This window comes from Hakea prostrata, chromosome 8, assembly GCF_041222555.1.
Source record: "Hakea prostrata isolate BN-2017 chromosome 8, UWA_Hpros_2, whole genome shotgun sequence".
Classification (NCBI taxonomy): domain Eukaryota; kingdom Viridiplantae; phylum Streptophyta; class Magnoliopsida; order Proteales; family Proteaceae; genus Hakea; species Hakea prostrata.
The window spans coordinates 8,072,895-8,098,462 of NC_142607.1; the positions used below are offsets into that span (position 1 = coordinate 8,072,895).

The 25,568-nt window shown below is 37.2% G+C and overlaps 1 protein-coding gene and 1 pseudogene across 2 annotated transcripts; one reads left to right on the forward strand and one right to left on the reverse strand.

Annotated features, from left to right (window-relative positions):
* Positions 1 to 7,201: 7,201 nt before the first annotated feature.
* LOC149006629 (putative protein S-acyltransferase 22) lies at positions 7,202 to 14,913 on the forward strand (annotated as a pseudogene). The gene is made up of 10 exons (XR_016175055.1): positions 7,202 to 7,346; positions 7,541 to 7,613; positions 7,723 to 7,836; positions 9,791 to 10,192; positions 11,652 to 11,720; positions 11,797 to 11,868; positions 12,188 to 12,316; positions 12,438 to 12,518; positions 12,718 to 12,898; positions 13,675 to 14,913. The product of XR_016175055.1 is annotated as a putative protein S-acyltransferase 22 (transcript).
* A 192-nt stretch (positions 14,914 to 15,105) lies between these two features.
* Positions 15,106 to 16,158, reverse strand: LOC149006630 (uncharacterized). The gene has a single exon (XM_089165577.1). The coding sequence runs from the start codon at positions 16,081 to 16,083 to the stop codon at positions 15,106 to 15,108; it is 978 nt and encodes a 325-aa protein (XP_089021703.1). The 5' UTR covers positions 16,084 to 16,158.
* Between the last annotated feature and the right edge of the window lie 9,410 nt (positions 16,159 to 25,568).

Below are 25,568 nucleotides of genomic sequence, written 5' to 3' on the forward strand. Positions count from 1 at the left end.
AAAGCCACAATACTTAGCGGAAACAGACAGATCAGACCGAGCTTCCACGTCGGATTAACTTCTTGTTACCATTTTATACTACTACTTGCTTTTTCTGGTTTTTTTGGAAAATTTTCAACGCCACCCATAAACTATTCCCTATAAAAATTATTCAATTTATCAATAAAACCCCCCTAGATCAAATATTATCAAACACAATCCTTTTATTTTTGGATAACAAACTTATTTCAACCAAGAGAGAATCGAACTACAACCGAGGAGTCCAACTCAATCTTAGAGAGAATCCAAGTAGAGTAAATAAGCCAGACTATCTCGCTCACCAAAGATAGTGCCTTCCAGGATAGGATGTCTACACACGAATTGATTTCCCTATAAATGTGTTGGGCTTTACAATTGATAAATTTAAATTTTAGATAGTAAATATCATTCAAAATCGAAAGTTTGTCACCGGTCATTAACCGCATTGATCAAATCAACACAATCCTGCTATTAGAAAATTACAGTTAAATATTTATATAAGCAAGTTAAATATTTCAAATGGACAAGAATAACCTTAAATGTAAAACTGACTCTCTCTTCTTCTCATGTTCCTCTATCATCCACTACTTTTTCTTCTCTTAATCATAAATTCTCAGAAAGTTTTGACGATATGTTTCATGTGTCATGGATTGTGTTTTTAAACTTAGGATGGAAGAGTAATATTGAATTTGAATCAAGTAAAAACTAATTAAGGCTAATACTATTAGTATTGGGGGTTCTGCTGGATAAACTGAATAAACAGGGGCGAGTTGAAAATTTCCCCTATTTTTGTGAGAAAACTAATTCTATCTTTGCTTATTTATTAGAGAGATAGAGAGAGGTAATAATTCATTTTTTAGAGAATTATTGGTAAAAAAAAAATTTAAGGGGAAAATAAGAGGTAATAATTTTTTTTGGGGAAATTAAAAGTGAAATTTTCAAGAGAAAAGCAAGAGCAAATAAAGAATGCATGTTGGGGTGTAGGGGTGTTAACGGTTCGGGTTGGGCTAATTTCGGGCTAAAAAACACTGAGCCCAAACACGGCCTATTAAGAAAACAGTTTTGGACCGATTTTGGACCGGTGCGGTTTGGGTTTGGGCTAACGGCTTAGAATTGAGTTTACTAACGGTTTGGATTTGGGTTTGGGTTCGGGTATAATAGCGGTATATTTTGAGTATCATGTTGATATGTGGAATTTATTAAGAACATGTAAACACATATAAACATTAAGTTCTCGTTCTCTTCAAGTCTCTTGTGTTAGGTGTTCAAAACCAATTTTTTTTTTTACAAAGTAAAAATTATAAAACTAACACACAAAAGAAAATTGACATCTTAATGAATTTTAGTGGGTTGTCTCTGTTTATTCTACTCCTCCTTCTTGACACTTGTAAAAATGGACTAAAATAAAGCATTAAAATATTTTCAAATGATAATACACTTGCTAAATATTTACTAAGCTCGTCTTCCAAATGGTGAAGGCTTTGACATGCTTGTTGTTTGCATATCCCAAAGCAAAATAATTAAGAAAAACAAATGGATACTTGGGAGTTTTCCTGTCTTTTATATTTAAATTAAATTAAATTTATTTATTTTTAACTGGTTTAACGGGCTGGTTCGAGATCGGGCCAAACGGTTCGGGCTAGTGGCCACACATGGGCTGGCCCGGACCAGCCCGAACCAATGCGGAGGTTGTTCAGCCCAAACATAGCTTAAGCTTCGGTTCAGGCTATAAGGGGCTAGTTTGATTCAATTTTAACGGTTCCGATTAAATTTTGACACTCTTAGTGGAGTGATATAGAAATTCCCACTTGATAAAATTGAAAGATAGCTTATTTGTATTTTTTTAAAACATAAATAAAATCAAATATTATGAATAAAATGATGATAATCTCGTTGCTATTTAATGTTAAAACTAAGCATTTCCAATGATGATCATCAAGGCAATCCAGCTCTCATTCCAGCTCCGAGCTCTCGCCACCCCATAAAAGATAGAAGTGCATATTGGATGGTTGTTAATGATTCGGTTTGGAGTGGTTTGGGTTTAAGCTTAATGGATTTTTTATTAAAAATATTAAAAGTCCAAAACACGGGTTCTTTATAAAGTAGTAGTGTTGGGGTAATTGTATTACAAATTCTACTGAACACAAAAAATGAGATTGCAATACAATTGAAATATGAAGATCTTTAGCCAATTCGGAGAGGTTTATGTTGCAATTGAACGAACCACCGAATAATGAGGTTGAGTCATACCTTGAGTGCTGTCTTTAAGATAATTGATGCACCTTATTACCAAAGGTTCTTTACACCACCACCTCCAAGATAAAACAACCTCCAACTAGAATATGAGGTCGTTCTTCTAGTCCCTTCAATGAGCCAAAAGCTAGAGTATAACACTTAGACAACTCAAAAAAAGAAATGAACTTTGTAAAACAAATAATGTGAGTGAGAAGAGTGTCTCTATTACACACTACATGCAAGAAGAAAGTGTTGAGTTTATATAAGTCCCGAACCACACCTTACACCCTTTAGGATTCTTAAGGCAATGAATTGGGTCATTGAATGACAATGACTCACCTCCTCACAAAGGGGAGAATCAATGGGCTTGTCCGTCCTCCACTAATATGAATAAACTTCCTTGACCTAACATCCCTACTACTTTGAGAAGTAATTCTCATATTTATTTCTTTAGAATGAATTGGGTTTAATTAATTCAAATACCTTAACCCCACTCATGGTAAATGTCATGAATGATCATGAAATTGAAATGAGAAATGAATGTCAATAGTTAGAATTTGAGTAAGTTCCACTCTTCAAATAAGCCCACCTCATCACTTTGATCAAGACCTTTAAGACCTATGACCAATGTCATGAAGAGCCTCATAACCAAGTTCATGAAGGACCTCCTTTACTCATGGTGCCGTATTACCACCCCAACAAAACAATTAAATAAAGAAATGCAAAAGCTAATTTTGAAATTTAATATAGATAATATAGATTTTAATAAAAAACCTGACAAATGGTTTTTGTTTGGTTTTAGTTTGGTGCCATTTGATTCAAGTTGACAAATTGTTTGAATACGAATTCATTCGTCTTGAATTCGTATTCAAACAATTATAAACCTGTTACCTAACCACCATAGCCCATTTTAAATTAAAAATTATATGAATATTGGGTCTGTGCCTCTTGGGCATAAGGTCCAAACAAATCAATTTATTTATCTTGTAAAATAATTAAAAAAATTGACATGAGATATCAATGTAGAAGCATAAAAAATTATCATTTTAACATAGTTAATGAGCTAGCATAATTATAACGGATTATAATGGTTCAGTTTAGACAACGGCTTGGCTAATTTTTGGGTCTAATGGGCCACTAACGGGTGGACCAAACCAATCCAAAACCATTTCGCTTATTAACTCACATATGATAAGAAATTTAACCAACCATGAGTTTATACCCAAAGAAACCACCATGATTCATTAAATATTGGATTTTCTGTTAGCAATTCTACCTTACTTGAAAAATTAGGTACCTTATAGATGAAAGAATTGACCGTGGTAAATTAATTATAGAAGAGAAAAAGTTCTTCAGTATCGAAAATCTTGTGGATGTAAAAAATCTCTGCTGGGAAACTCACCCACCACAGTCAGGTGTGTGACCCGAGTCAAACACCGAATTAGTTAGAGCAAAGCCTTGAAAACCGGAATTGACAAAAAAAAAAAAAAAAAAAAAGGAAGAAAAGAAAAAAAAAGTCCAACCCAACCCGGCCCGTGAAGGCATTGCTGATGATCACTTTTAGATATAAAAAACATTTTATCATCCTTAAACATAGACTAATCGTAAATTCATTGAGAAGGACATGTATACATCTCGCAAAGTACCAAAATTCACATAAAGCCATAAAGGCTGCCATTAATGTATGAAAAGCACGTCCACAGTATAATTTCCTTTTTTTGAGAAATTCACAGTTTATAATACTAATATTACAAGAGTATAAGCATCAATCCCAGCCCATTGCTTGTTTTGTAGATGGTACATTAGCACAGTTAAAAAAATCCAAACCACACAAGAAATATACTTGTAATGGAATTTATGATTTTGACTTTTTGTTTGGTAAGAAGTCAATATATTCCAAACTAGGGGTGTCCATGGGCCGAGTTGGACTAGCTTTGAACCCTAATCTTAACTTGGAGACTAAAATTGAAATCTAAGCCCTACCCAACCCTATCAGGGTTTTAAAATCCCTAACCCGAACCTAACCCCATCAGGGTTTCTCTAAGGCGAGCTTGTGCTGATTTATCTTGATAGATTGGGTAAAGGCAAATTGGTCTTGATTAATTTTGATAGAGTCGAGTGGCCTTGATTTATCTTGACTTTGACCTTAATTTTTATCATTTTCTTATATGAAGTATTAATAGGGCTAGTGGAATACTCAATTGCTAAGGCAATTTAAATTTAATTGTAATTAAATTATACTAATACAGGGTAGGGTTGGCCAAAGGTTAAACCCAAACCTGACCCGACTTTGTCAGGGCTGATTAATTTATACCAAGCCTGTCCTTTGGGTTGAAAAAATCATGTTGAAGTCAAACTGGACTTAGGACGGGTTTGGGCTAGATCAAACAAAGTTTTATTGACACCCCTACCAGGACAAGAAACACTGGAAGCAAAGATAGGCTTTCTTGTTGTTGTTGTTGGTTTTTTTTTTTTTTTTTTTCCTCTTGGTAGGAAAAAGGGGGATGCAGAGTGGCATCCAAGGTGATCGCTAGTAGGCTCCAGTTTATCTTGCATCAAATTGCATCACCCACACAGTCTGTTTTCATACCATCTAGGCTTATCGCAGACAACGTCTTTTTGGCAATGAGCTTTTTCACTACATCAAGAGGTGCAAAAAAGGAGGTAAGAGGTTACTTGGACTCAAGCTGGATATGAAAAAAACATATTATATGGTAGAATGGATATATTTAGAGATCATATTGTTGAAGCTAGGCTTTTGTAAGTAGTGGGTTGATATGATTATGCATTATGTATCTTCTACCTCATACAAATTATTGGTCAATGATAATGTCTCAAATGAAATCAAACCAACAAGAGGAATTAGGCAAAGGGATCCACTTTCTCCTGCTTTATTCATCTTATGTGCTCGAAGACTACGTTCAGTTTTGAAGGAAGCATAATGCCAAGGTTTAATTAAGGGTATTAAAGTTAAAAATAGAACTCCCTCTAGGGGCTATTTGGAATCTCAAGGCAGCATTGGAGCTATACTGTGAGAGTAGCGGACAACAAGTCAATCTTAAGAAGAAATCATGCTTGGTATTCAGCCCTAACACCCAACAAAAATTCAAAAGGTGGATGTCTAAGGGCCTGTTTGGTTACATGAATCCAGAGATTTCAAATCTCTAGATTCATGAATCTCAGAATTATACCCGTTTGGTTGTAAAAATCTCTAGATTCATGAAATCTAAAGATTCACATTTTTACACTAAAATCATGAATCTGGAGATTTATGGGTAAGGGGTGAAATCCAGAGATTTCATAAAAGCTATACATTTGCACATTCACAAAACTCATGTCGATCAAATAGTTTTTTAGGATGAGTCCAAAGATTTCATTCCACAACCAAACATCTAATTTTATAAATTATAACTCCATAGATTTGAAATTTATAGATTTGAAATCTCTAGATATTTGAAATCTCCAGACTCATGTAACCAAACAGGCCCTAAGATTTTCAAAGTATCTAACACCAAGGAGCCGACTAAGTATTTAGGCCTTCCTCCGGAGATAGGAGCATCAAAGGTAAACACTTTCTCTTATGTGAAGGATTGGGTGACATCAAAGCTCGAGACTTGGAAGGTAAAACTGTTATCCCATGCAAGAAAAGATACTTTGTTAAGGAGCTATATTCTTCTAGGTTGTACTTATGCCAAGGAGCTATATTCCTCCGTCATCTCCTCAATCAACTTTACAAGAATGGCTATAACATATTCAATCAATTCCATTTTCTTCGAAGATGGAGAAGAGGAAGTTCATCAACGTCTGTTTTTTTTCCTATGTTGGCATATATGGTTGAGCAAGAATGCAACCCTATTCAAACAGAGTTGCCCAAATTGCATGGAGTGCATTTGGAGAATTATGGGAAGCATAGTCCAAAGTGCAACACACAGCCCAAGCCAAGCCCATTTTGAGTCATTGATGAGATCCACCCAAGTCCGAAATAGTAATGCTCATATGTGGTTATCCCCACTTCAAGGTGTCTTCAAATTAAATACTGTTGATACGGAATCTCGCTCGTCCTTCCCTGTCACGTTCCTGCAAAACATGTGCTCGACCTTGGGTGGTCGAGGTACATCTCTGACGAGCAAGTCAGTACCAATGATATGATCTCAACTACTCAATAGAGAATTCAAGTAATTGATCACCCAGAATATAAATGCTTACCCCTTTATGTTTACCTGAGGTGTTTATATAGTGTGCGATGACGGAGTTAGATTTGGGATATGACTCTAAGAAGAGTTGTTTTGGGAAAGTAACTCTATAAAGAATTCTTTACCTAGTTTAACTTCTTCTGTACTTGATAGATGATAGGAGTTTACCTCAGTTAGGTTCTCTAAATATGTTAGCCAAATACTCTTGCCACTATGGTCGGTACTACCATGACCTCCTGCTCCAACCGTATTAATGTTTCTACTATTGTAGCTTATATTCAGTACCTCAAAAGTGTCTTGTATCTTACTCTTTTTCTTGTATTCCTAGAGAGCTTAACGTCGTAGTGGATCCCCTACCGGAAGGCCTCGTCGTTTTTAAGCATTTCCATGGCTTTTGCTGCTTGATTAAATAAAGCAAAGCTGTTTACCAAAGAAGAAAGAAAAAAAAAAAACAGCTAAGTTTTGACTTTGGTTTTTGATTCACAGTTACTCGGAGAGAGATGGGGAGACGATTTTTTTTCTTCCAGTGCCTATAATTACTCCTCAAAGTTCCAAGTTTTAGGTTCCAACTTCCAACCTCCTTACCCTTTTCTCGACCGAAAAGAAGAAAAACCTCTTTTTTTCTTGTTTCTAGCTTGTCCTTTTCTGTTTGTCTGGCCGCTGACAGTCAGGATTAAAAAATAATAACATGGTGGCTTGGTTTTGTCTCTATCACCCCAGGACCCAGACGGCCAGACCCAACAGAGGTTCACGTGGTGCCTTACGCAGATTTCTTCTCTTTCATCTTTCAATTTCTTCCATTTACAGGAGAGAGATGAAGTAAACCAGAAGAAGCACTGTCTGTTGCATTCTCGCCCATTCATCTTCCGTTACTGCCATTCACTTCCTTTCTTTCTCTCGGTAAGAAGGGTGGAATGGCGAATGCACCAGCTATGTAATCCTTTTGGTTGCTTATATACTTCATCTCATTTGTCCCTTAGCAGAAGTAGCAGAGAAAATATATTTTAGGGATCAAAATCTCTCATTCTAGCCTTGTTAGTTGCACTGTACTCTGGGTTCAATCTGACTTTGTTTAATTTGTAACCATTTTTCAGTCTTGCATTCTCTGCAACATTTGAGCAGGAAATGAGGAAGCATGGATGGCAGCTTCCCTACCATCCTCTACAGGTATCTGGTTTTATATAGTGGCTTTTTATTTTACTAATTTAACTTCCTTCCTTTCCCGTCTTATTTCATTCCGGGATTCTGATTCCTCACTCAAATCTGTACTCTGTAGGTGGTTGCAGTGGCTGTATTTCTGGCACTGGGGTTTGCGTTTTATGTTTTCTTCGTTCCATTCATAGGCTGGAAGGTGTTTCAGTACGCTGTGATGGGGATTTACACTGCCCTAGTAAGCCATTAACATATTTTTCCCCTCCGCATTTTGTTGTTTATTTATGTTTCCTTCTGTTGGCTTTTCATCAGTCATTGCTTGTAATGTTCGTAGCTGCTTTTGATTGGTTAGTGTCTTGCCTGATCCTTTTAATATGCCTTCTTGATGGTTTTGTGTTTTTTCTTTCTCTCCTAGCTGCCCTTTTCGAATTTCTTATTATGTTTTCCTGATTGATCTCTAGGTTTGCGCGAGCTTGTAACTTTAGATTGGATAATGGTTTTCTTCTCCAATCCTGCCAAAAGATTTTAAAAAAATATTCAATTTTTCTTGGGACCTACCTTAAAAGTCCAAGAAAACTTTTAAGTTCACTTTTGGGAATTTGTGTTTTTGGAGAAGGGAGTTCTTCAACTGAGGGTACTTGAGCGAAAGGACTGTCTGTGAGGAGGTGGACCATGGAGGTCATACTGAAGAAGTCTTCAATGATTTCATCGTTGGAGGCTTGTCCTAAACTCGGTGACTTCAGCCTCTAGTTGTTTCAGTTGTTCGTTTGTTGTTGCTTGCTGTGGATTTCTTCTGAGAAACTTGGATGTGATCACCTTTCTAGGAACTGGTTTCAGACCAATCCGGTTTTCAATGATGGTTTCTTTGCTGCAGTTAGTTATCACACTCATCCCATCACTTGAGAAACTTGTTGGGATAGGAATTGTCCATTTTTGGAGTAGTTATTTGACTGAAAAGACTCTGCAGAATACTACCAGAGCTTGTTGGATTGGTTTTGGCAATGTCTTATATTGGTGCTCTTTTCTTGCCAAAGTTCTCAATCTGCATAACACTCTACAACTGGAAATCAAACTGCTCATTTGAAATGTAAAAGTTAATATGTCCTGAAGTATGAGATTTCTGGTTAACATTTGACCTTTGGTCATCTCTTAGGAAGGCAATGCAGTGGGCTTTTAAACTCGCTTGTGCTCTGCTTGTTTGACAGGGAATCTGTTTTCTGCTTCCATTACAGGTTGTCTTTTCGGTTTTTCCAATTGGGAATTTTGGTATTGGGAACCAAACTGGTTTTCAAATGCTTTCACCTGTTCATTCTATATTTTACGTTAATGTACAAGAAACTAACCTTACTGATGCTTCCAACCCTCACCTGAAAAGAAAAAGTATCTGGCCACCCGAACCTTTGTTTACTGCAATGTGGGTATCTCCTGTGTGGCCCTCAAATTGAAACAGACGGCCTTTTAGAAATCCAATGGTTGTGATTAGAAGGGTGGGGTAAGATTACAGCTGTTAGATTTATAAAATGCTACATGTCGTGATCTGAGGGCCGTAAGGGAGATAGCCACATAGTAGCAAACAAAATCCCTAGTCACCGAACCAAAAGAGAAGGTCCTTTCCTGATGGATATTATTGGAATTATCATTATTATTATTTTTTTAAAATCTCAGAACTAGCATGGTGGGGAAGCGTGCACTACATAGTATTGAGGAACTCCTGTAGTCTTAGACTAGTATATTATACACTGTCATGTACTGTATCCTATGACCCTTGTGTACTGTCTATAAACACTTTGGTGTACTCAAGATTTACACTTAATGAAAACAATTGTTCTCACACATAGGATCAAAGCTGATATAGAACCTCTGTTCCAAAATAAAAACTAATTTGGGACCTGGTTGCCAATTCATGAAGGGTTTAGAAGGTCCTTTCTTCAGTAGAAGACCTATGTGCCTGATTTTTTTCAATAAATGGCTTAAATAGGGATTTGAACTGATGAATTCGAGGATTTTTGGAGTTTTGTAATGTATAACCTCTTTCAACGTGTGTACAACTGTGTTGCTGCATGTTGTTGGTAATCTGAATTGTGTTTCTGTTAACTGTTTAGTCTCTTAGATTTTTTTTTAAAAACCAGAATGAATTTCAGTTACAAATCTGGTCCTTCCTTTATTCTCATTGTTGTTAAACACACTGCCAGATCACATATGCCTTTGGTCTATACATTTGGTGTGTGGCAGCTGATCCTGCAGACCCTGGAGTCTTCAGGTCCAAGAAATATGTTCACGTTGCAGATGGTGGAAAGCACAATCAGCACAAGGAATCTGCTATTGGAGGAGAATCAACTTCTTCATCACATAAATGTGGAATGGTTGGAGTGAAGCACTTGGATGAGGCTGTGATGGACATGGATTACACTGGGGAGGATACCATTGGTGAAACTGAAACAAAATTATCGTTTTATAGGGAGTCCTGTTGGATGGTTGTGTTGGGGTTCTGCATATGTGCTTTTATGTATAATTCCTGCAGTCAACAAGAAAAATTTTCTGAGCAAGAAACAAACGAAGATGGCATGTACTTTTGCAGTTTGTGTGAGGTGGAGGTATGTTGAACCACTGACACCAACAATGATTCTTAGATTTTTTGAAAAGTTCTGATTTTGTTTGTAAATATTTAGTGGGTGAGCCACTGTGAAACGGTTAAATTATGATTGCAACCATCAGGTTGTGGTTTCAAAACATGGAAACAACTTCTCCACAAAACAGGGGTAAATCTCTGTACATTTGTCCCTCCCAGACCCTGGAGTAGCAGAAACATTGTGCACTGGGATGCTCTGTAGCATATCATTATATTGGGGAATTTGAGGACAATGTTCTTTGGATCTTAGGATTGTTGATTGATTTCTCTGTATTTTCACAAATATAAGTTTCAAACTTGCCATCTTATGTATACCACAAAGTAGATATTCTACAAGATCAACTAAAGTATTTATCTTTTATATGTTCTAAAGAACTGAAAAATTAGAAGGGACTATCTTGTCAATTTTTTGCACTCAATGGATATGTCTTCCTATATCTGTCCTGTATGGCTCAACTGCTCGCATTGTCTATTGTCAGTGTCCTAAATGTTGCCTTAAACTTGGACCTTGTATGAAGGGCCATTTTGAAGAAAAAGATGATCTTTAAGGATCATGCCTCAGAAGACCTTCCTATGTGTCCCACATTTAGACAGTTGATGCGGTTATTCTGACCATTTGATAGATTGGATTTTGGTCCTGATCATAGTTAGTTTAAATGCATTTTAAACACCCTTTTTCCCCCTTCTATATTTAATCTATCTATTATAATCCAACAAGTATTTTGCACTATCCCGTGGTCCTCTTTTGAATCTCTATCTTTCCTCTTGGCAGACTTCTTTGGGAATGAAATTTGGTATTTGAGCAGCGAAACTTGGGTCTTCCTATCCATTAGTTAGGTCCAATGGAGCTGCCAAATGGTAGCTACTGGACCAGCTGGGAAGGCCTCCCTGTGTGGGTCATGCTGAAACAGGCCCTTAATTCTGAGTTGTGAATTGTCTATTTCCTTCAGGTTTCATAATCTATCTGTAACAGTGTTACTTCTAATTGCAAGCTGGAAAGTTTTCTAATTGTTCGAAAAATCTTGTATCCTATCAATTCTGGGAAGACAAAGATGACCACTTTGTTTCCATATCATAGTTATCAAGGCAAAACCATGGAATCCAGATTCCTTAATTACCTTGGGTGCCCATGGCATCACCTAGCCATGGTCATGTTGCCGTGTTAATAATTATGTCCTTGTATTATACTTTGTTCCTGAAGTAAAAAAACTAGGGGACGAAGTAAAAACATGATGTCTGAAATATGATATTTAAGCTTTATTCGGTGATATTGTGCTAAAAAATACACCACGCTGGGTGGATGCAAAATATTGTGCCCCAAGTTATTTCAGAGTGCTGGCTCTGGGGTGGCTCATTGAATTGGTTTTCATTATATTGTGGATTTGATATTAGATGTTTATCAACTTGCTTGAGCTGTACCACAGGTTTTCAAGTACAGCAAGCACTGTAGAGTTTGTGATAAGTGCGTTGGCCGCTTCGATCATCACTGCAGGGTAAGCATTGTTTAGCTGGGAGTTCTCCTAATCTCTTGAAAGACATCTAATGACTTCTTCATTGTTGGTTTTGTAGTGGCTCAACAATTGTGTAGGCCAAAAAAATTACCGGCAGTTTTTCATCCTCATGATTACTGCCCTTCTCTTGGTAAGCATGCTCCCCTGTGTTTTCACCTTACAATCTTAGAAAATGTCATACCTGAATCCTACAAATTTTCTCTGTGCCTTATTTGATCCCTCGGGTGCATTCAGTCCTTGTGCTCTTCACAACCTTGAGATTGATCTTCTCAACACCCAATCTCAATTCCAACTTCTTTTGGCCTTAAGAGACTATCCTGATCCCAGAATAACATGACACATCCCAATCACCTGAAACAGAGTAAGCAATTTTGTTTTGAATTGGTTTTTCATTTTGGCCAACAATTGACATTTAAAGTGGTTTGTGCACTTTGGAATTGATTTTGTAGCTTATTCTACAATGGTCGATAGGAATAGTTGTGATGATATGTTGCTTTCTTGAGCGCAAGAAATTCTCAGTGGAAATCACCTCCAAGTTGGGGAGCAGTTTCTCCTTGGTTCCCTTTCTTCTTGTGGTGGTGAGTGGGTGATCATTTTCATCCCCAAACGAATTATTTATTATTTCTTTTCTGTGTTGATTCCAATTTTTTTTAATTGCATTGTTCTATGACTGATGGATGTTAAAACTTGCATCAACAGGCTTTGTGCACCATTTTGGCTATGATTGCTACTCTACCACTGGCTCAACTTTTAATCTTTCATGTTCTCCTCATCAAAAAGGTTATGTCAGGATTGCAACTTAGTTTCCATTGTAAGATTGGTATATTGTCACCCCAAGGATAATGCACTTTTTTCCATGTTGTGAAGTTGGTTGTCCACCTCTAGTATGGATGTCAGTTCCACCCCCTCCCCACTCCTATCATTTTTCAAGCCACCAATAATGTGCTTCAAGCATGTATATATTTGTTCTCTGTCACAGGGAATCAGCACCTATGATTATATCATTTCCTTGAGGGAGCAAGATCAACAAGGTGGTGGTCAGCAGAGCCCACAAATGTCTCTTAGCAAGCTCCCTTACTGGGTTAAGTAGTGCAAGCTCCTTCAATACGTTTCACCGAGGTGCATGGTGTACTCCTCCACGCCTCTTTCTTGAAGATCAGGTAGGCTCCAAAGCATTTTACATGTGGGAATTTCAGTACAAATTTAAGGTAATAACCAATGGGGAAAGGTTCTCTCAGTGGCTGGGCAGGGTGCACTATCATCTCTCTCTTTCTCTCTCTCCTCATCTCACCAAATGTAAAATTCTTTTTATGTTATGTCTTATTGGTGTGCTCCTTTATGCTGCTTGCTCAGAGTACCCTCTCCCAAACCAATATGTTGAAGAAGTCATCAATACATCAGTTCCAAATACTGTGGATTCCTGGACAACTGTACTGGATTGAGCCCTTATTATTTGCCTTGTGTGCAATGGTTAGGTATGGGACCTAGTGATTAGGTGGACCTCGTCTAAGGGTTTTTATGGTAGTACCTGCATATCTATACCTTATGAACATTCGAAAGAATGATGCTTACGTTGGATTGGTGCCCAGGAAATGTTTAGAAGTCTGGTAGCCTGTAGCTCACTAGCACCAACATAAGAGTCTTGTTTTCCTTTAGCTGGACGTCAAGGGGGGAAAGAAAACAAAACAAACAAACTTAGTAGCTTGTTCCACTTTTGCCATGAAGATTTCTTTTTCCTTCTCTGGGGTCTGGGGAGGGGTATTTTTGTGGAATTCTTCAGCAGAATGTAATAGTTTTCTGATGCTCTCTGCTAAAGGTCATCTGGTAAAAGGAGAAGTTTTTTTTTTAAAGAAGTTCAAATTGTTTATTTATTCCTTTACCAGTTGGTTAGGCATATGTTTGTGTGGGTTGATGCTGCCACTTTTGGTTCTTCCAGTTTGACGTTGTTCCTCCAGAGACTGGCACATCTGTTAGCTCATCGGGGAAGAGGGCTAATGAATCATTCAGGAAAAAGAATTCGGGGACTGTAAGGATCAGTCCTTGGACATTGGCACGATTAAATCCAGAAGAAGTATCAAAGGTTGCTGCACAGGCAAGGAAGAAGTCCACAATCTTGCATCCTGTAACGAGAAGGGAAGAGCCATTAGGTTTGAAAACAGATAATAGCTTTGGAAGCAACAGTCGGCAGATGGTCCAAAGGCCTGATAATCGGAGACGAGCTACTAAGCAGGTCCACCTGCCTGCAGACCTTCGTTTTGAACCACTAGCAAGGATATCACCAGAGGATATGAGCAGCAATGGTGATGATCCTATGGGAGAGACATCCACCAGTTTAGCTCCTTTACAGCTTGAGGCACGGAGTGCTTTTCTAGCAAGCCGAGCTATGTCAACCTTGGTTCCCATTATTGCTTCTCCTGATAGTAGTCTAGATTCACCAGGTCACCACCCATTCCATGTGTCCTCATTGAGAGCAGAAGAGAGACGGGGGTTTACTGCTAATCCTGTTGCTCACTCTGCTTCCCAGCAGAACTTCCCACCATCAAGGTATTCTAGTGATGGGTATGAAGCATCAGGGGGTGAAGATAGTGACCAGGTTCCCTCCAGCACGGTCCACAGCACAACAAACTGGAGTAATGTCTCCATCAGCTCCAGGCATGAAGATAGGACAGTTAAATAGAATGCATCATCTTCATCAAGTCAAGCAAATAGCAGAAGATTATAAGACTAATGAACTTAAGATGCCTTTTCGGTCTGCCATGTTCCGTTGGGTAGCATGAAGCTTGATATTCTTTATAATCATGACCAAAGTGTTAAATTTGTCTGGGGAAATAAATCAACTTTTCTTCTCACTGCCTGCTGGAAATGATCAGTGGGAGTTGACTGTTTCACTCACAACTGCTTTCAATGAAGAGAAATGAGATGACAGAAAATGAATCAGTATGCTTTGGATTCATGGAAAATGGGTTGAGTTGTTTGAACTCTATTGCTGTATGCGTTTGCCATCTATGCTAGTAAGACTAGAATTGAACACGACTGTTGTACGATTACTAAATTGCTTTAGTGGGTTTCTTTTTTGAGCTGCACGAATAGGAAAATTCAAATCTTCAGTTAATAAGCCTGGATCTGTATGAAAAAACTAAGACAGGTGATATCAAGTGTTAGGAAAACTTCATTACATGATTACAATTGTGTCATAAGTACATTTTAGTAATTGAGTTCCTTTCAGTGGCTAAACTTTGCGCCAGGGATGCGATTCATTACACAGGATTTAAAATCAACCAAAGAACCAAAATCCTCTAATATTGAGAACCACATCCACAAGGATAACAAAGAAATAAAATGAGAATCCCTTGGAGCAGTTTGAATATTAGGGCAGTTCATGCAAGTTTTTGGAGTATGTGATGGTGATATAGTCTTCATCCCTCAGTCTCTCGTTGGCATAAACATATCTGCACTCATTGTCCACACAAGAACTTGACAGAAAACTCTTGAATAGCATGCAGTTAGCTATGGTCTCCAGGAGAATGAAGAGGGAATACAAATATGCAATGAACATACCCTCCAACAGTATTGAGGGACTGAGCCCATCAGAATGTTTATATACTTTCACAATCCGGAACTGAAATAAGGCCTCTACAAAAGCCAGTCCCAGGTTAACTGGGAGAGCAACAGAAATTGCAGTTGAAGCCCTTCCTCTTATCAGCATCCAAGCCTTGCAAATTGCCAGAAACCCACTACAATTCTCCATCCCTGCTACAACCAAGGAAAGATTGCAGACAGTTACAGTGTTAGCAAGGATGACAAAAAGGAACACGGCAGCAGCCACTGAGACCATAAGAAGGGTATCAGGTGAAGAGAAGCCAAAAGCATCAAGGGTATTGATGACAAGGAAAAACAGAGAGAAGGAGGCTGCGTTTGCAGAGAGGATAAGAAAGGAGTTGCATAGGTGGGTGATGAAGAGAGGAACATAAAGGGTTAGAAAAGAAGAAAAGGAAGGCTTGTGGTGGTGATGGCGAAGAGAATCAATTACAGAGGCTTTTGCTAGTAGAAGGAATGAGAGGGTGAAAGGGATGGATAAAATTGAGGAAGAAAGGGTTTGAGATACCTTTAAATTGAGAAAGGAGATGAACTGTGATGAGGGTGAGAACCCAACAGCATCAAAGAGTGATTGAAGACGAACATGAATGACTGTAAAAAGAGGCAACAACAGTGGTCCAAGTGATTGAGAGAGGAGAATTGAAGCAGAGGCAGGGAATACAATAACTGCTGCTGTTGATGTGAAGTACTGGTAGTTCTTGAGGAAGGTATGAACTGATCTCCTGATGATCTTGCAGGTTTTCTCCATGGGTACTGATGGCTTCTCTTCCTTTGGAATGGAGAAAAGAGCTGATGATGAAATGAAGGAGGCTATTATTATCTATATTTCTACTTGGGTATTTTTCTTTTAGATAAAACAGGCAGTTTTTTTAAAATGCAACTGTTTTTTCTCAGGTGGTGGTGGGGTGGGGTTCTAGGTTGGTCGTTGGTGTATTTAGTTTGATGGATTTGGCCAACAAACAAGTGACTTGACTTCAAAACAGCTCAAGTGGATTAGTAATATTCCAAATTATTTATTTTGAGGGTAGCATTGAAGGTGAACTAGAAGCATTTTAACACAAATGAACCTCTAGTTTTTGCTATTATTTTTATGTATTAATTAGTTTCCTGTAGTTGATCCATCCAGGGAAATTTCCATGAGGTGGTCACCTAATATGTTATAAAGATTTATACATAGATGATGTATAAAGCCACCATTAAATAAGAAAGAGCATGGATTAGACATTAGAGTTAGTGACCATGGGTCAATTCATGATTGAAGCCTCATTCAACTTTTCATTTAATTTATTTACGCTAATCTAAATATCTTTTCCTTTTTTTGATGTGTTTTTAGTATAGAGACGGTGGTATCCTCATATTTAAAGAAAGTATGACCAAAGAGATCTTAAATTTAAACTTTTATTTCTCCACACCTTCTTTTGTGAGACTTCTTTTTTTTGCCAACCCCGGTTTCTAAGGGGTTACCCTGACTAATCCGGTGTTCGACCCGGGTTGCACACCTGGTTGTGGTGGGTGAGTCTCTCAACGGGGATTTTTTGCATCCACAAGAGTTTCGATACCGGAACCTTGCTTAAGCGGACCTTGAGCTTACCACTTGGACCAACCCCGTTGATTTTTGTGGGACCTCTTTAATCTATCTCATATCTAATTTGTTTAATTAACATTAATATCTAAATCCTATTTATTTGGCATTGGTGTTGATATTAATTTGACTTCCTAACATAAAATGTTAATGGACAAACCATGAATAAATTTGGATAAAAATTAATTACAAAGCATTTAATAAGTAATATTTATTCTCTTTTGTTCCAAAGGTTTTTTCCATGCAATGTACAATAGGAATGATCAATTTCATTTCATTAGGGAATTATATCCATATCTTCACATGGTTAATGACTTTTACACCTTTATGAAGACAGAAATTCCAAAAAAAAAGACAAAAAGTCCACCAATAGGTAGCTTAGAATTGTATATGATATTTTAGCTTTACTAATGAACATCCAAAATAGCTGACGCAAACAATTCCACCTTCTTTTCCTATATCATATTACTAATAGACAAATAAATTTGAAAAAAAAAAATTAACTAAATATCAAAGTCTCATAATATTGAGGTTAAAAGTTGAAATATTTTTGAGACTAGAGGTAAAACCTTATTATATATAAAATATTTTTCTTGAGAATACAATTGAAATATGTATAAAAGAACTCCAAGTGGTATAAAAATTTCATCCAGTTTTTGTTTGCATAATTAATTATTCATTGAGATTCAATTATTCAAACCAAATGAACTAATCAAACGATATTTCTTGGCTGTTTTGTAACAGCACATCTCAACATAAGTGTGAAATGACCACCCCACTTTCAAGGAGATACACAGATACTTTAGTTTTTTTGGGTGACAACTCGGTATCCCTAACTCGGTGAATGAACCCATGGTGACTAGACAACCAAAAATTCTAAAACTGAAGATGATATCCACTGTACATTTCTGGATCCTTTTTGGTTGATGAAGGCACTCATGGGAAGTTGCTGGGCCCTCAACCTGACTCAGTTCTTACTCTGAAATCCGAATTAGGAAGTCTGAAATCTGAAGTAGGTCATCACTTAATTAGGAACTTGATTTGAACTTAAGAAATGGTAGGGAGTATAAGGCTAGTTTTGCTGTTAGGGTGTCAATTCGTTTGATAACATCTCTTTACCACCCAGCGTTCTCTTTTGCGATAGGGACAATTCTAGGAACTTTCTTATTTTTAAGTCTTACGTCTCCTGGATGATAGGTTAATTTTAAAGGTTTTTTTTTTTTTGCTGAACACCCATTTAAATGGGTTTATAATTTTTAATTGCCTATTTAAGTGGACTAAATCACGGTGCCTACTTTTGCATTTTTTGTAAAATTGTAAGTTACCCACGGTTCGGTTAACTTTTCTGTTAGTTTGAAACTAAAATAACCCTTTTGCCCGTGATGTTTTGGTAAATATAATTTTTTTTCTTCTATATTAAGGATTAAGCAAATTGCACTGATACCCTAAAATGAAAGTCTTAAAGTAGTGACACCCCACTTTATGTTTGAAATACACAGCCCCTTAAAATTAAATTTTTATTAGGCACATTAGTCTAATTTGTCACTGAAAATCATTAAAATACTGAAATTTTTTTTTCTTTCATATTTTGATTGGGATATTTTTTGAAAGAAAATAAACAGTGATTTAACGGTTTTCAATGACAAATTAGACTAATGTGTTCAATGAAGATCTAATTTTCGAAGTATCTCTGTTTTTCAAATATAAAGTGAAATGCCATTGCTTTAAGACCTCCATTTTGAAATGCCAATGCAATTTGCTCTTAAAGAGTTTAAGCTTCTGAATTTATAAAATAAGCCCTGACTCCAGCTCCAGTTTTGGTCCGTTGCAGAAGGTGCCGGCCTTTTGATAAATACAAAAGTGAAAACATTTAAAATAACCAATTATTCTGACCATCGGTTGACATGAAAAACCCTTAAGTGAAATTCAAATAATTTATTTTCCTGTAAACATGGGTTCGATTCATGGCTAAATGCTTCACTAATTACAGAGCTGTCCAAGATATGTTAATATCAATCAAAATTGCACAAGATTATTATCTAAATTGAAAAACAAGAGATCATCTGAAACATCCAGAGTATAAAGAGGATTCAACTCAACACATAATACTATATATGGGGGGAAAAGCAAAGGTAGAGGTGGAAATAAATGAAATTTCATTCCAAGAATAAAATCACAGAAATATAAAGGGCGAAATTTATAACTGAGAATCAAAGAACAAAAATTTCGAAATGGATTGAACAACAAGAGAATGAGAAAGCGAATCGGGAAAGCAACTAACACAGAGTTAGGAGGAAATGAGAGGGGATAAATTCTAACCTTTGAAATTGAGTAGGAGTCAAGGCTTCTTTTTGTAAATATAGAAACTTAAAATCCTCAAATATAAAAGACAAAAATTACATTTACCAACACATTATAAGCAAATTGGTCATTTTAGTTTCAAACTAACAGAAAAGTTAACCATTGGTACTTAGCAATTTTACAAAAAGTGCAAAGTGGGTGCTGTGAAATTTAACCCACTTAAATGGATAGTCAGGAATTATAGGCCCACTTAAATGGAGGCGCTACAAAAAGAGTCTTAACTTTATAAATTGTAGATTGACATATCCTTTGAAGCTTATGATAAATCTTTATAGGACAATCAGATGCCAACTATGAAGTATGCAAAGTTAGTATGGCATTAAAGATACAGCTGAGACGAGCATACCTGCATAGCATGGTGACCTGGGGGAAGATATTCCAATGCTAAAGCATATCATAGTAGCAGAACAATAAATCAAATATGAGGGATTGGGGCCTGGGTACAGAGGAACAACAAGAGAGCTCTCAATCCATTTCTCTAACCATGAAACCTGCAAGTTCCTCAATCTTAATGGGTGTGTGAGTCCCCTTGCCCTAGATGCCAAATCCATTTGTTTTATATATCCTTTCCACTTAGGAGGGAATAGTTAGCAGTCACTGTTAAGAGTATGAGTTTATGCCCTTTTTATAATTGTCACATCAAACTTTAGGACAATCCACTCATCCTTGTTATGCCTTCAGCAACAAATCTTGCTCTATAGTCCATTCCTTTCTTTCAATTCCATCAACCTCAACCAATGGAAAGATATTAAAGATTCTTGATTCTACTCAGCTCTCACATGGGTTGATTGTGCAGAAGGAAAATTCGTTAAAACCAACAAAGAAAGTACCTCAGGAAGTGCAAGGTTCGTTGAAATCATCCAAACAGTGTGGTGCCTGTACCTGTCCTTCAACAGGTGGTTGCAAATATTTTATCACTTCCACTCTTGATTAAACTCGATATGGATATCCGTACCTTAGGAAAGGAGTGAAGCTGCAAATGGGTTCCAACCTGAGAAAGATGGAATCGTAGCTTTATACATTGCACCTGGCACACCTCAGAAAAATGTTGTGGCGTAGAGGAAGAATATTACTACGACAGATAATGTTAGAAGCATGACATCTAGTTCCATTCGATCTCCCTGCAATGCATGGAGTAAGTCTCAAGGACTGCAGTATCTATTCTAAACAAAAGACTCAGTAAGGTAGTGCCTAAAACCCCAAATGAACTTTTAGACTTGGAGAACACCTACATGAGAATGACACTGTTGAAGCGAAACAAAATTTATTGAATGGAATTTTGCAACACTGAAGAGACTCATAGCCAAATTGTTGACAACTCAACTCCAATAACCCGTGGTTGATCTCTAGATTTACCTCTTAAGTAAACCCATCCTGTTCCTAATCACGGTGGACAAGATATTCTCATGGTCTAATTTCCATAAGCTAGCAATAAGGATATAATTATTTTCTTCATCGAGTCATTACCATGAAGGTGTTCCTCAGTGCAAACCTTAATGTTTTTCTCAATGTAAATCTTAAACTGAAACAAAGAGTCCCGATTCTAACATAAGAAGTTCAACACAAATGAAATTACTCAAACAATCCAAAAGATGAACATAAAACCACTTACATTAAATAAAATAACTCAGCAGGATCCCAAACACAAGAAGAGATCTAATATGAGGAGAAGAAAAACAAACTCTAGACATGGAAGGGCAATTCCGGTTGTCGGCTTCCTCCTGCACCCCCAGAAAGATTGTAATTATTGCTTAAGTAATAGGATTTTAAAAGGATTTTTCAGTGCTAATGCAAGATAGAATGAATTCTGCTGGATAACAAAACCCTGATGTCAGATAACATTCAAAACTTTCTCGAGTCATTGATGCAGTTGCAGGTTATTTGTTACTTAAACAATCTCCTAAGTGGAGTTATAAGAGGCCAACCTTTGCTTATGCAAATGGAGAAAGGAGGTTGGAACCATCATTGTCCTCACAAAGCATCCATCTGACATTTCCTTGAAAACATTTGATGTTGACTTCCAGGACCCTCTTTAATAAGAACCAGCACTGGTTAGGGTTTCTAGGTGTTATGGTTAGGGTTTTTATAGGTTCAAACACTGCCCAGGTATGCTGAAATTGAAGTCCCAGATCTGAATTTATAAAGGAGTTAAATTTCAGACTTGAAAAATCAAATCCTAGACCACGTAGGACAGGAGTTAGGGTTTTGGTCAAGGCTGGGAAGGGGCTGGAGTTGGCTGTAAGTGAGGGCAAAACTTGAAACACCTCTGTTCTGGAGTTTCAGAAGCTATTCCAAAGGTTTAGGGGCTGAGTTTGAGTCCTAAGAATTCTGGAAATCTCAGAAATTCTGCAACTTCTTCACGAAGAAGATGAGTTGCAGAGTTTCAAATTCCAGAAAACAGGGCAGATTTGCTTAAAATAATGTTATGACTCTGTTCTAGGCTCAAGGGTGACTCCAAGGAAAAGCAAAAGGGGTTAAATTTGGGCTGGGAATGGGACTTCTCTATTAGGGTTATGACTGAGGACGTGGGGAAGAAGAAGGGAAGGGGAAGGGCTTCTAGGGTTTGGGAAAAGGGGCTACAGATGCTTGAAAGAGTTGGTGATGTCTTGGACTTACTTGTGAGTGGGTGCTTTGCTGGAATCTTCCAATGTAACCTTGAAGATGCTTGAATTAATGCTGCTGGAATGCCTTGAAGAAGATGAGAATACTGCTAGAATTACTGAACTTGAGATTTACCTTCCAGCTCAAGCCGTGAGGTTGTCCTTCCCCACGGCGAAGCCTCTATTTAACTTGAATCAACCAATCTGCTTTATTCAAAATTACAAGGTTATTTATAGCCTGAATAAACTCCGCTAGTGTTTTGCTGCCGGTCCCAAGCCTAGGTAAAGGAGGGTTGGTGCATCAGGTCGGCAGCCAGCACCGGAAAAAATCTAGCCAAACCTTTTTTCATGGATTCGACCTTATATGATAAAAGCTATGCTAGGGCGTTCTCCGACAAAAGAAGCGATGCGCTACACTATGTCCCGGGTGTAGTGATAAGTGGGTAAGGGTTAGCTAGGGCGTCCCCTGTAAGTGACGCGTCGCATTGGCGCCCGGATGCGGTGATAAGAAGGCAAAGGTTCCCGCATCGTGGACTAGTGCGGGTAAAGAAGCTAGTCCATAAACGTAGGATTAGATTGGCATCTTGGAACATAGGATCTTTAACTAGTAAGAGCTTAGAATTGACAGATGTTATGAGGAGAAGAAGGTTATGAGGAGAAGAAGGATTAATGTAGCTTGCATTCAAAAGACTGGATGGAAGGGTAAAAAAGCCAAAGAGTTAGATGACTTTAAACTTTGGTATACTGGGGATAAAATAAATAAAAATGGAGTGGGTATAATAGTGGATAAAGATTTTAAAAATGATGTGGTGGATGTTAAAAGAGTGGGTGATAGGATAATTGCTATCAAGCTTGTAATGGAGAAAGAGTTCGTAAATATAATTTGTGCATATGCACCTTAAGTAGGATTAGATGAAAGTCTAAAGCTAGAATTTTGGGAAAATATGGATGGATTAATGCAAGGAATTCGTAAAGGAGAAAATATTATCATAAGAGGTGATTTAAATGGACATATTGAAAAAGATCAAAGAGGATATGAGAGTGTACATGGAGGATATGGTTTTGGAGAAAGGAATGAGGAGGGGATTTCAATTTTAGATTTTGCTATTGCTTTTGATCTATCTATTATAAATACTTACTTCAAAAAGAGAGATGAGCATTTAATTACTTTCAAAAGTGGACAAGCATAGAAGCCAAATAGATTTCTTTATAACTAGAAGGATTGATAAATTGTTGTGCAAGGATTGCAAGGTGATACCGGGGGAAAACTTAACTACACAACATAGACTTGTGGCCTTGGATATGTGCTTAGTCCCAAGAACACATAAAAGGTCCAAGGTAAACTATCACAGAATAAGATGGTGGAATTTGAAAGGAGAGTGCTCGAAATCCTTCGTTAATGAAGTAGTCAAACAAGGAAAATGGGATTTTAAAGGGGATACCAATGCAATGTGGAATGAGATGGCTATGTGTATTAAGAAGGTGGCTAAAGATGTCCTAGGTGAATCAAAAGGAAAGCTCCATTCTAATAGAGAGACATGGTGGTGGGATAGTGAGGTTCAAACTGCCATTAGGAATAAAAAAGCTAGTTTTAAGACATGGCAAAGAACTAAGGATGTTGAGGATCTTCAAAGGTATATGTTGGATAAAAATGAAGCTAAGAAAATTGCGAGAAAAGCAAGGGAAAAGAAGCATGAAAGTTATACAATAAGTTGGGCACAAAAGAAGGGGAAAAATCTATTTATAAGATAGCTAAGATGAGGGATAGGAAGCGTAGAGATCTTGACCATGTTAGATGTATTAAAAATGGAGATGGTAAAGTTGTAGTTTGTGAGAAGGACATTAAGAAAAGATGGGAAGCCTATTTCTCTATTTTACTAAATGAGCATTCTTCAAGCACTTATGACAACCTTTCACCAAGGCACCAATGTCCGAATTTATATACACGTGAATTTCGATGTCCGAAGTAAAAGAAGCTTTAAGGAGGATGAAACTCGGCAAGACACAAGGTCCTGATGAAATCCAAATTGAAGTATGGAAGAGCTTAGGAACCCATGGACTAGTTTAGTTGACTAAGTTGTTTAATAAGATTATGAGCATAGGGAAAATGCCAGATGAATGGAGGATAAGCGTCGTGGTTCCAATCTACAAAAACAAAGGAGATATTCAAAGTTGTAATAACTATAAAGGCATTAAATTGATGAGCCATATGATGAAATTATGGGAGAGAATAATTGAAACCCGTTTGAGACACTTAACTCTAGTTACGGAGAACTAATTTGGGTTTATGCCAGGAATATCTACAACGGAGGCTATTTACCTAATTAGGAGACTTATGGAAAGGTATAGAGAATGTAGGAAAGACCTTCATATGGTATTTATTGACCTAGAAAAAGCTTATGATAGAGTCCCTAGAGCGTTAATTTGGCCAGTACTAGAGAAAAGAAGTGTTGCAAGTAAATATGTGGATATAGTTAAGGATATGTATGGTGGTTCGGTGACTAGTGTTAAAACAGTCGGGGGACAAAGTAATGAATTCCAGATAACAGTTGGGCTACATCAAGGGTAAACTTTAAGTCCATATCTATTTGCACTAGTAATGGATGAATTAACCAAAGACAATCAAGATGAGGTCCCCTGGTGTATGCTTTTTGCGGATGATATTGTGTTGATTGATGAGACCCAATTGGGGATTAATACCAAATTAAAATCATGGAGAGTAGCTTTGGAATCTGGTGGATTCTCTTAGGAGTCTAATAAGAGTTTGTATAGGAGTTAAATTAGAGTTTGCATTCATGTAAACTTCTATTCCTTGTAATAGTCTACTTTCCACTTAATTATAAATAGAGGGCTTGAGATCATGGATCAATAAGCCATTCTACTACAATCGTTTCTTTCTACATGGCATCGAGCCTAAGTTCGATTGAAGAATTTTTCCTTCGCAAAACCCATGGAGATTTTTGCAGATTTTCTCTTTCTTTGCACCAAAACCCAAAGAAGCAACCACGAGAAAACGAAACCAAGCCCCCAACAACAGAACCACAACCATCAGATTTTTGCAACACGAGACACAAACCCCCAACACCAAACAAAAGAAAACACCACAACGAAAACACCAAGAACAAGAAAAAGAGAAAGAAGAAGAGAAGAGAACAACCACACCAAAGCAAGACAAACAAACCAGAACACACGAACACAAACCAACCATCCACACCAACATAAAACCAGCAACCAAAGAAAAAAAAAAACAAAAAAAAGGAAAAAAAGAGGAGAAGGAAACAACAACAAAGCAACACAACACACGAACACAACACACACCAAAAAAACACACAGAAGAAAGAAACAAAAAAAACCAAGAAAAAAGACAAACGACAAAGCACAAAAAAGAACACCCAAAGAAAAAGAAACAAAAAAACAGAACAAAGAAAACAAAAAAAAAAAACCACAAAAAAACCAAAAAAAACCAAAGAAAAAAAAAAACCAAACAAAGAAACAAAAACAAAAAAAAACCACGAAAAAAGAAACAAAGAAAAAGAACAACCAGAACAACAAAAAAAAACACAGACAACAAAAAGAGACAACACAGAAAGGAAAAACAACAAACCAGAAAAAACAAAAAAACCGAAAAACAACACAAAGGCAAAAAGAACAAGACACCAAACGACCAAAAAGTCAAAAAGAAAGAGATTC